The sequence below is a fragment of the Dryas octopetala genome, chromosome 3 (assembly GCF_963921425.1).
Source record: "Dryas octopetala chromosome 3, drDryOcto1.1, whole genome shotgun sequence".
Lineage (NCBI taxonomy): Eukaryota > Viridiplantae > Streptophyta > Magnoliopsida > Rosales > Rosaceae > Dryas > Dryas octopetala.
In genome coordinates this window covers 10,287,207-10,299,822 of record NC_141368.1, presented here as the reverse complement: position 1 = coordinate 10,299,822, position 12,616 = coordinate 10,287,207, and the positions used below count along the sequence as shown (strand labels likewise).

The 12,616-nt window shown below is 31.6% G+C and overlaps 1 protein-coding gene across 1 annotated transcript; it reads left to right on the top strand.

Moving 5' to 3' along the window:
* The first annotated feature begins 6,614 nt into the window (after positions 1–6,614).
* Positions 6,615–11,529, top strand: AGL6 (AGAMOUS-like 6). Its single transcript, XM_086238283.1, has 8 exons — positions 6,615–6,796; positions 9,273–9,348; positions 9,792–9,853; positions 10,022–10,121; positions 10,317–10,358; positions 10,701–10,742; positions 10,858–10,997; positions 11,442–11,529. Exons 1-8 carry the CDS (start codon positions 6,615–6,617, stop codon positions 11,527–11,529), a joined length of 732 nt encoding a protein of 243 aa, XP_086094409.1.
* Positions 11,530–12,616: the final 1,087 nt, after the last annotated feature.

The following is a 12,616-nucleotide window of genomic DNA, read 5'->3' as shown; positions in this document are numbered from 1 at the left end:
GTGGTGCACGAGATTGATGATGTTAAAGACTTCTTTTATTTGTTTGTCCCTTTGTCCAAAATAATACCACCTACAATACAGACTACATTAATGACTCTTTCATCTTTTGACCAAAACAAATGGTACATTACTAAAACAGTCTTCGATACTCTATGAAGCATATGACTAAATTCTCCTAGGCAATCTGGTTTCACTTCTTTTATTAATGTAGTACTGAAACATATCCACTGGAATCACATTGCATGTGTTCATGTGATCATGGAATTTTAAATAAATATTAATTACTTGCTAGCTTAACCCAACTCAATATTTGTATACAGGACCTAATTAAACTGAACATATATTTTCTAAACCACAACCAAATTAAATCGGGTCCAACATTAATTTGATATAATTATATATCTAGTGGTATATGTTTATTTTTTAACCATTAAAATAAATCGAACTCTTGAAATTAATATCATAATCTTAATTCATCTTTTACATCTCTCATACTAGTGAGCTATTTGAGCTAACCACATGACCGTTTAAGTTTTCTACTTAGTTGTCTTTTAAGTTTTGAATTATTATTATTATTATTATTTTTACATTTCGCATATTATCTCAATCTATTTTTGGAATCCAAAGTAAATGAATCCACTTCACCCCGGTCTAAATCAAGAGATGACACTTGACATCAACACCTTGACCCAATAAAAATTATTGGATATATGTGAAAGGTTATATTCGAAAAATCTCATATTTAATAGAGATAAACACAAAAATGTATTCATATAATCAAATCTCGCAAAAAGAATTAATTTTACAACTGAGAGTCTGAGAGTCTAATATTCTTTTTTTAGGGTCTAGAGAGTCTGAGGTAATAGGCTTTAGGAATTAGGTCTTGTCCAAATTAAGGTACATCAACTCCTACACGCATAGATTTAGACACGCGCCGAGAGCAATTAAATGTGTCAGTATTAATATAAAGAGTAAATTACAATTTAGTATTTTAATTTTACATGTTTCAACTTAGTATTTCAACTTTAAAAACTTGTGAAAAAGTATCTTAATTTTTATTTTATGTCAAAATAATACCTCTGTTAGTTTTTCTGTCAAATAAATCGTTATCTGCTGTCGTTGCAGAGGTATTTTTGTCTTAAAAAAATAATAATATTTAAAAAATAATAATATTTTTTAAAAACTTTTGAATAGTAAATAATAATATTTAGAAATTTTTTTATTCAAAAGTTTTAAAAAATATTATTATTTTTTAAAGAAAGGAAAAAAGACGAAAATATCTCTGGCACGTCAACAGATAATGGTTTATTTGACAAAAAAATTAACGAAGGTATTATTTTGACACAAAATGAAAGTTGAGCTATAGGTACTTTTTTGTAAGTTTTTAAAATTTGGGTATTAAATTGAAACAACATGTAAAGTTGAGATACTAAATTATAATTTGCTCTAATATAAATGTTGTCATGTTGATATGTACCCGGAAAGAAAACAAAAAAATAAATAAATGGTTGAAAAATGAATAAACAACATTTGGGGGGAAATTTTGTGTCCAAATGCAAGCGTTGCTGATCACACTATGACATTGAACTTTTGGCATGGTGGAAGGTGGAAACTCATGAAAAGGAAGGCCATTTGATTTACAAACATGAGTTGGTGTGTGGGGCTTCAAATGGAGAAAGAGAGAGATCGAACAACAACAACAATCAAACCAATTTGATTACATAAATGAGATATTGCTTGTGGGAGTTTTGATGCGAGACAACCAATGCTTTAGATCTACACATAGCACCTCTTTCAGCAAAGGGGTTTAGCTCGATCATATTAATTAGTTCAGTCCAGCAAGTACAAACATTTTTCGTGCGGTGAAAATATTTAATTCAAAACTTTACATGTTCGGACTCTAAATAAATTTCTATACTAAAAATCAGTAATTATATATAAGCTGGTAAGAATCTCAACTTACCATCATATCCCTTATGAAATTAGAACTTTTTACTTTTTAGTTCCCGAGTATTAATTCGATCTCTTTCTCATATTTAAGTATCTTTTTCGATCATATCAGTCCAAAATATACAAAATATTGCTTATAAATTTGAATTCGAATTCTTTGCTTATGTTTTCTCTACTAGTTTTATTTGATTTTAAATATCAGTCGTATATATATTACAAATCTAAAAAAATGTGTGAACAAAAGAGGAAATAATTAAATTCATATACACGGTTGGGTTAAACAAGAGTGCAAACAATTATAACATAATAGCATATAACTTTCTTGCTTTCCAAAGCAAACATGTATATTTACTTGACTATAGGATAGTCAAGACATCCCAATATTAATGGGTGAAATGTTTGTCTCCATTGATAAGGTGACAAATATTAGTTATCAATCATAATCACATATATACAAGTGCTTGTATGTACTAGTAGAAAGATTATTAATATATTATAAGTATTTTGTACAACATAGAAGATATAGAAACATCACCAAATCATTAGTTAGGTGTATTCTGTATTGTTGATAAAAATATAAAATAAATCATTTATATGAATAATCATGGGTTTCTTTTAGTCTTCCTATTTTGGTTTACCATACGTCTTCCTCACTCTAATTCGTCTTATCCAAAGTTTCTAATTATGTTTCATTTTTATGTTTCTCAATTCTCATCAATATTATATATGAACCCTTTTGAGTCTTGGGCCCTTATTAATTATAATTCCTAATTCAGCTACTCATATAATTCCATCCAATTTGCCACTGAGACAAATTTGTACTAATGGGGCATTATATTTTGACATTTTGTACACACGAATTCAAGCTAGCTTCGCATGCTCCATGAAAAGGACCTTTTACCCCTACCATAAATATTGAATCAAATTTTTAGGTCTCTCTAACTTAACAACCAACGTACTATATATGTAACCCTTTTCATTAATGTTGGTAGCTCCTCTAGCTTGGCCAAAAAAAAAAAGTTGGTAGCTCCTCTAGACCACTAGGACCAATGTTACCCTATTCCAAGGAAGAATTGACATTGATGCTGACAATTCAAGAGTTCAGTTCATAATGGTACTACACAAAGAATTGAGAAAAAAAGACCAACAAAATTTTGTAAATTCAGGGCAATTTTCGAATTTCGAAATTTACCCAATATATGTGATTGACATTGTTGCTAGGAGAGTGCAGGCACGCACCTTGACGGGTTCAATTTTTTTTATGCTGATATTTTTCAACTCATTTGTTGTTTTCAATAAGTTATATATTCTTCTTACATTATTGAGAGATTGCAAATTTACTAGCTAGCTAAAGTAGTGCTAAACTAATAGGGTCGGTCTTGAGGGTAGACAAATGAGAAAAATATCTCGGGTTCTTGAATGTTTAGGATTTCAAAATCTTATATATTCCCCCAAATTTTATGGACTGCTTATATATTATGATGATTTTTTAAGTACTTATCAAAAATATAAAATCAAGTAAATATACATGAAAGGCCGAAAGCTTTATTTTGATGGTTCGCCCCTTGAGTTTCTAGACTCCCAAGATAAGGAGAAATTATTTTGTGTATCCGATATATCGTCACGTAGTGTAATTAATCTAATGTGTCATAATATGAATGAATGTTATTAATATTATATCATATTAATATAAATATACCGTCTAATAATACTCTTATATGTTGAATCGGTTACACCACGTGACGGTGTATCAGATACACCCAATAATTTATCCAAAATAAGCTTACTTTGCAAAATATGTGAGCTATCAATTTCTTTCGCTTGTGGGCTGAATCGTTGTCTACGTAATCTGATACATATTTTTTTTTTGGCCAAAATAATCTGATAGACTTAACAAAGAAAATGGACCAAATCTTATTCCCCCAGATATTTAATTTTCTTTTTGCTCAACAAAGAAAATGGACCAATTAATTTTATATACCATATTCCTGGGAATTTACCCAACCAAATTTTTTAAAAATCAAGCAACCCTTCATGTTTGATGTAACCTAGTTTTATTCGAAAGGACATATGATGAAATATATTAACGTGCTGGAGTGACCCACATGTCTGAATGTTCTTATATATTTTTTTTCGTACTTATACATATCAGTCCTTGTGCGAATTTTCACATATAGTGGTATATATATTCGCATTTTTACTAAATTAATTTTGGTAACTCATAGACAGTAATTTTGATATCTTGAATATAATGGATCTTGTATTTAAATTTAGGTTTTTTTGAAGGCCAAATACAAGAGAAATTTAAAAACTAACCATCTTTTATTAAAGACTTTTAACCATTTGTTTAGAATTTTAAAATCTAACATTTGAGTAGTGCTCTAGCTCTCATTGAAAAGTACTCAAACACCCCACAAGCATTATTCAACAATGTTTGAGAACTTCTCAATGGAAGCTGGAGTACTTCTCAAGAGTTTGATTTTTATATTAAAAAAAAATTTAAAAGTATTTAAATATATGGAACAAATTGTAGTTAGTTTTTCAAAATTTCCAAAAATATACACTAATAAATTAAGAGAGGCATGCATTGAGAAATGATAATTAAATAGATCTACTTTGTATCGGCTGCTCCTTTTTTCAAACACAAAAAAAAAAAAGCATTGCAACTGTTTGTTAGTTACAATTCGACCCTAATAACTAAAATTCACTAGAATCCTTATTTTAAATTTTAATTCCTTACATGTTTGTTTAATGAGAATAAGAAATGAAATTCATTTCTTGAAAATAAAATGGTTTTAAAATTTTTATTTCAGCATTTGAAACAAACCGGCATTCGGCAAGAGTCAAAAATTTGGTGCCAGGGTTAGACGAAGTTTTATTCCAATGAAATTTTAATATTAAAGAGATATTTGATATTCTAAGTTTTCTAACAGATAAAATGCCTTGAAAGGCCTAGTTTTATTTTGATGCCTTAAATAGACTGTTTAAGGTAAAGGCAGTGGGTGCAAGCATTTGGTGCCTCATTTTCTTTACAAATTAAACTACCCAAAACGGTACCCCTCAACGGCGAAAGGAAAAAACGATGCCCAACAAATATAAAGACAAATTTTTGAACTTGCCACAATATGGCTTATTATATCATTAAAAAATTTAATATATTATATTACTCTTACAAACTTAATTAAGAGATCATGAAATTACTTAAAAGGATGCAATAAGAACAATAAAAAGTTTTTACGCACCTACCGCGTTAGCGGATCTACAGTTATCGATCGTTGGTCAACTGTATTTGCAGTGCAACTGTCTCTATAGTTGCAGCTGTAGATGCTGTTGCTAGTCAAATTTTTTTATATACTGTATATATACTTGAATCCTAATATTTGTGAGTTATATTGTATAGCATGTTTTAAGTGATTTATCGATTTAAAATTTAAAATTAGAGTTTTTATGGAGAATATATAGTGCTATTGTAATTGCAATTGGAATGACTGTGATTTGTTGAGCGATCGACACTTTATTTTGAGCATTTGATGTTGCTTTTTGTCTTGGAACATAATAAACTAGGGGTGGAATCGATTGGTTACCGAACTGATTAGTTGGTACTGACCCGAAATAGGGGTGGGGAGATGCTGCGCAGGTGGACTGATTTCGAACCGAATCCAGTTGGTTACCGATTTCTAGGTTGCGATTGGGTTCGATAGGCGGTGCGGGTCAGTCGGTCGGTCGATCAGAGCATTTGGTGGTTCGAGGGGGGTGGTATGCTGACCATTTTTTACGCCGACAAAGGGCGACTCGGCATGGTGCATGACCGAAATCGATCTTCAACACCAAGGACTGAAACCAATCAATGCGGTTCAATCGGTTCTCGGTTGGATTCGGTTTTGTCGGACAAAAAAACCACCCCCTATAATATAACACAAGTGATTGTGCTTTTGAGTAATTAAATTAGTGATATGCCGGCCACTCATCGTAAGTGGACCCAAAATAGTAATTAATTTGTAGCTAATCTAGTAAATTAAATTTCTTTTTCCATTTTACGTACCCTAATTAGGGTTAGGTTTGGGGAAATCGAACCTACTAAATAAAATTTAATTTCTTCCCTACTACCGAAATTTTTCTTATGAATATATTATATTGTTGGCCCAAGTAAATGTGACAATCTCACAATCCATAGCAAGGATCAGACTGGCCAGTGGCCAATAATATTGATTTAATTTCTGTCACTTACTGGGCCGCGTGGGATTGAATACTCATTACCCTAACCCTGAAGGCAACTCTGCTTAATTTGCTGATCTTACACCAAGCTAGCCATACCAGCTTTGCTAAAATAAAATTGAAAAAGAGAATGAGCAAAAAGAAGAATTACTGGGTTTCCATTTTGTTGCAATATTAGATCACATGGCTCAGTGAGTACTACGTACACGTGCCTCTCTTATCTCCCATTTCTATATAATCCCCTCCCAACTCTCACTTCTCTCACAGAACAGACCAACCCATTTCTTCACCAACAGCACCATTTTTGTGTACTAGCTAGTAGTACTCCAACTGAAAAGTAAAAGGGAATTAATAATATTGCAATATTAATAAATACACACATAAATATACAAATCTATCACATAAGTACTTTGTGAAACTTAGGAAGAAATTTAGAGGTTTGTGGTAAAATGGGGAGGGGGAGAGTGGAGCTCAAGAGGATAGAGAACAAGATCAACAGGCAAGTGACTTTCTCAAAGAGAAGAAATGGTCTGCTCAAGAAAGCCTATGAGCTCTCTGTGCTTTGTGATGCTGAGGTTGCCCTCATCATCTTCTCTACTCGTGGCAAGCTCTATGAGTTTGGAAGTGCTGGGTATCTCTGTCTCTCTCTTAACGATGCTTTCTTTGCTCATTTTTTGGTTGTGGGTTAATGGGTATTCGGTATTCCTTATATTTCCCTTCTCTTTTTGTATGATTTGCATTTGTTTATCTCTCTGAAAAGCTCATTCTGGGTATACTGAAAAATCATTGCTTTTGGATTTTTGGTTTTTCTTTCCCACTTCAGATTTTTTGTTCTATCTTTTTTTTTGGTGTAAAAATTTGTTCTTTCTTCTTCCCACTCTCTAAATTTCTTATTTTTTTTGTTCTTTAGCCTTTAGATTTCTGTACTGTGCTGTGCTGTGCTGTTCTATGAGTGTGAGTATGCTTTTCTTTCTTACTTCAACACCTGTCTCTGACATCTCTCTCACATGTGTCTGATATATATATCTTTCTTTTTCTGGTCCATGTGCTCTCTCTCAACGATTTTATGGGCTTTTCAGCTACCTTCATGGTTTTTGGATCAAGCAACAATCTCTTCTATTGTAAGAGAGATCATTATACCAGCTTTTCTACTCACAGATCGACACGTTTCATCCATCCTCTCTCTCTTTCTCTCTCACTCTCTCTTAAGCTCTCTCTTTTCTGGGTATATGGGATGTGGCTCTTCTTTTTTTTGTTCTTTCATATAACCACTAATTCTGATCATGTGGTCTTTGTTTTCTGCAGCAATCTCTGACTAGTTAAGAAACTCCTCTTTTACCTTTGTGCAAAGAACTGGCCTTTTCTTTCTCAGTCTCTTTCTCTCTCTAAAAACATCAAACAGTACTCATTCTCTTACTCTCTCTCAGTATCCAAGGACTATAAAACTTGTCCACATTTCTTTAGAGTCTATGATCTTTTGGTTTTAGCACTGTCCTTGCTTCTGTGCTTCTCTCTCTATAATTGCTTCTATGGTGGCAAATCAAGCACACCCATATCCATGTCAGATATATACTGATGACTGGTACCTTAATTTGTTTCATCTGTTGATCCCTAGGTTCCTTAGGATTCTCTCTCTCTAGCTCTCTCCAGCTTTCTCTAGCTATATATAAAGAGAGCTGGTTGTGTGACAAATCAAACATACCTGATTCTTGGTTTTTGGGTTATTTCTACTTCTATGTTGCAATGCTTTGTGGCAAATCTAGCATAATAAGCTCCAGATATGATCAAATCTCTTCTTTTTCACATGTTTGATCCTTCAGATCTTTTGGTTTCAACAGAGCCTTTGTTCTAGGGTTACTCATTCTTGGTAAAGTACTCATGGGTTTTGGAGAAAAGAATATTTCAATTAAATCAGAGATTCTCATGCATAGAGGCGTGCTACCCAAATCCCAAAACTGCCTTTTCCTGGAAAGTGAATCCCAGGGTTTTAATTACTATATATTTAGCATAAGAACTGGTAGTCAAGCTGATGGCCGGGTTTGACAAACTGTATCTCAGTGTCCAGTTTGCTTTCAAATTGTATGTCCATATTGGTGAATGGCACATTAAATGATGCATCTAGCCATGTTCAACTCAACTGCATATGCTGATGATATATATTTCAATTCCATATATGTAACTATATATATATCCCAGCTCACAGTAATTTTTCTTTTGTTTTGCTACTTTGGTCTCTCTCTCTCTCTCTCTCTCTTTCTCTAAGCCTTTCATGTCAAGATTGGCCTGCTTTCATGATCTATCAGTTTATATATATATATATATATGTATTTTCCCTTTATTTATGGTATTATTAATTAAACTTGCTGTACAAAATTAAATGATGTCATAGACCATATATATATTAAAAAGCAAAATAATTCATTTTTGGTTTCAAGACTTTATTAATTGTTCAGTTTTGCCTTCATTATCGATCTAGGTGTTTGTGGTGAAAATAAAGTCTGCAATTCAACTGGGTTTCTATCAATTTTTCATAAAATAAAGCAAAAAACAAAAAAAGCTTCAAGATTTATGATTAGTGTATGTGTATTTATTGCATATAGATGAACTAAGTACTTTACTTTTAAATGCATGATTAACTAAAGATCTTTAACCACTCAACAAGGATATGACTGTAATGTGTATGTCATGTTGATCATCTATATATTCACTCAATTTCTTGAATAAATTAAGTGAAATATAGTCATGTAGAATTTTTAAATTCTTCCCAAAGTAAAAATTCCAGCATGGCAACATGCAATTACAAATTAAGATATATCAGGTATATATAGCCAGGAATCCAAGTGAGTTTCCTAAGAATATATTATATTCGCGTGGAAGATCTTATATTAGATGTTTAGTAAATCGCTTGATGCAAGTAATTAATTGCTATATATCTAGTTAGGCTTGTTAATTCATGATCTTGCTGTGGTTAATTGCTTTAATTTAAGTATCACTATATTTAAATACCAGCAGTAGTTGTTAAATACCAGTATCACTTTATAAACTGAAAATGTTATGACTACTTAATTTGTAATTATATACACTTATAATTTCTTGGCTGCATGCAGTATGACCAAAACCCTTGAGCGATACCAACGGTGCTGCTTCACTCCTCAGGACAACAGCATTGAACGTGAAACACAGGTTCTAGTACTAATTTCTACATGCATGATTGTCAAATTTTCCTATTAAATTTGTGATTAATGCATTCAATTCAATCAGAAATTAATTTTATGGGTTGAACAGCTTCACACACATACACACACACTATATATATATATATATGTATATGTATATATAAAATTTCAAAAATGGACGTCCGGAGTTTCGAACGTCTCCAGAGTGTTCCAACTTCAATGATGAACATTTGAATACTTAGTGACATTTGGAACTCCGGATTTCTATTTTAGAAGTTGCCTCTATAGATATATACATAATAGTGTGATCGAGTTTTCCTTAATAGATCCTAGATATATGTACTTGTTTTTTCTTATGTATTGTGTAGCATGTATATATAAATCATTAATTTGGTGTAGTTTTAATTAAGCATATGCCTTAATCTTGTTTTTGGGTATTAATTGGTGCAGAGCTGGTATCAAGAAGTTACAAAACTGAGGGCCAAATATGAATCCCTTGAGCGCACTCAGAGGTTATGCTATAACTGATCTTTAGAAATTTGATCAATATATATATATATATGTATATAGCTATGCTTGAGTAAAAGTATTAATTAATTTGAATCACCATCATATATATCACCACATATGCATGCATTCTAACCTTGGTTTTTTGTGATGCTTATTTTTAATTAATTAAGGCATTTGCTTGGTGACGATCTTGGACCACTGAGTGTGAAGGAGCTGCAAAATCTTGAGAAACAGCTTGAAGGAGCTCTTGCACAAGCCAGACAAAGGAAGGTACGTATACCTAGCTACACCTAATTAATTGCATGTCATTAATTAATTTCGAGAATTCTTAATTTCCACTAGTCATTTAGTCAAGTATTATAAGTCCATGAATAATGTTAATTAGTTTATTAACAAGTTATCAATAATAAAATAATTCGACTTTTACATGTCTTATACATTCGGATTGTTCTTAATTGATTGCAGACACAGATTATGATTGAACAAATGGAAGACCTGCGCAAAAAGGTAAGAGCTAGAGTTCATATATATAATAAATTTCAATTCTTTTTAGATTGTTTTCTACACATAAGGATCCTTGTAATGCATATACAAGGATTTTCTACTCGTAAAAAATGTATAAAACAAACTAATCAATCTTAATGAACACATAAAAATATATGCTTTCAGGTCCCAAACAAGAAAAAAGAAATTACTTATAGCTATCAGCCTCCTTAAAAATCGTTTTTTTCTTGTATATATAAATAGTAAAGCTGATCATTTTCTTAATTGTATGTTATAAATTTGTCATAGCATCTAATTATCGATCCTTTTTTGTGATTATTGTTTCCAATTCAATAATTGGCACAGGAGCGTCACCTTGGAGACCTTAACAAGCAGCTTAAGATTAAGGTATATATGACATTAATTAATTATTTCTTCATATTTATGAACATTAATATATATATATATTTCCCCAATATATTATTACTTTCTTATATTTATGCTATATATATTGGTATTTCAGCTTGAGACAGAAGGACAAAATCTGAAAGCCATTCAAAACTTATGGAGCTCTAATGCAGCGGCTGGAAATAGCAACTTCTCTTTGCATTCTTCACAAACCAATCCCATGGACTGCCCACCTGAACCCGTCTTGCAAATTGGGTAACCAACTATTTAATTAGTTAATCCCACCTGATCCTTTTTGCATGGAGAGATATTAGACCATAATAATCCTCATCTTAATTAATTAATCTCAACCATATTTCTATAATAAAACCCAAATCAAATTTTCAAACTTCTAAGTTCTAAAAAGAAGTTGTACGTTTTTGCATTATGATTTTCATTTTAGATGATGATTTAAACACTGTAAAACCCAAAATTTTGTTGGTTTAGCACTATTCTCAAAAGTTTAAGAAATATATATATATATATATATATTCTAAAACAATGGGAGCAATTAGAAACAATGTACATGTATGAATTTGATCTGCAAGTTACAAGTTCAAAACAGATCGAAGTTTGAATTGAAAAGCCTGTATTTTGATGAAGTTAATTTAAAAAATAGTGATATTATAGATATGATTGTTGTTGATCTTTCAACTGCAGGTACCACCAATATCTTCCTGCTGAGGGGTCTTCTATTCCGAAGAGCATGGCTGGTGAGACCAACTTCATCCAGGGATGGCTTCTTTGAACACTCGATCTTGACCAGTCTTATTAGTCTTCAATATATAACAATAAATTAAGGATAATTATATTTGAATGATTGCCTATAAATATGCTGATGGCATTTTGTACTTTGGGATTTGCAACATAGCATCCTCATAGATCTTATTATTAATTTACTTGCAAACTCTTAAGCATATATGACTCTATGAGATTGTTTATGTATATATATCCTTATTTTGTTTTGGGAATTGCATACTTGGAAATTATTATGTATGACAAGAGATGCTTATATATACTTCTAGATTCCTATATATTTCTTTTGCTGGACCTAATAATTAAGGATGTCGTCATTTGAAAAAATTAAAGACATAATTGTAGGATCACTCCTATAATATATTTTAACAATTTTAAACCATCTATTCTTTAGATTTACTATATAAATAAATGTATAAGCATAATAAACATAGAAATGATCATGACCATATGATCAATGTAAATGATTATCTTAAACATAAATGGTTTGGATCAAGAAAACAACATTTTAAGGTGAGCCCGACAAAATTGCCTTCACTTTTCTTAAAATAGGAACATCCTCATAAGTGAAGGACTCTTTGCTTGTACACATGGTTTTTAAGGCCTAACTTGCTGGGTCCGATTCTGGACATATCTTGGGCTTAATCTGACTCTTAAGATTTTGGACCGCTCTGAGCCCATTAGAAGTAGTGTTGCCAATGACCATCCAATTGGGCCTTGGCGGAACATTAGGTGGGCTTTGAAGTTTGACAAATCAAATCCAATCCCTGAATGGGAATTAATTTGTTATTGATTATTTGGGAGCTTGTTCTAATGGTCATTAATCATTATTCAATGGGAAATATATACAGTCAATCACATGAAGAATAATCTTCCAATATAGAATCTTGAATCCTTGATACTCCTCTGCAAAAAGGTACATATATATCTTGAATCTTCCAATATAGAGAAAATAAAAAATGTTAAAAATAAAAAATTTAAAAAGAAATAGAGAGAATGAAAAAGAAGAAGAAAAGAAGAAGAAGATGATGATGATGATGATGAATGAGATGCGAAGAGTTGGGCTTATGCTGTTGTTT

Excerpts from the sequence above, each read along its gene's own strand:
- AGL6 (XM_086238283.1), top strand. The coding sequence starts at position 6,615 with ATGGGGAGGGGGAGAGTGGAGCTCAAGAGGATAGAGAACAAGATCAAC. Across the intron at positions 10,122-10,316 it reads CACAAGCCAGACAAAGGAAG|ACACAGATTATGATTGAACA; the intron begins GTACGTATACCT and ends AATTGATTGCAG. Across the intron at positions 10,359-10,700 it reads TGGAAGACCTGCGCAAAAAG|GAGCGTCACCTTGGAGACCT; the intron begins GTAAGAGCTAGA and ends TAATTGGCACAG.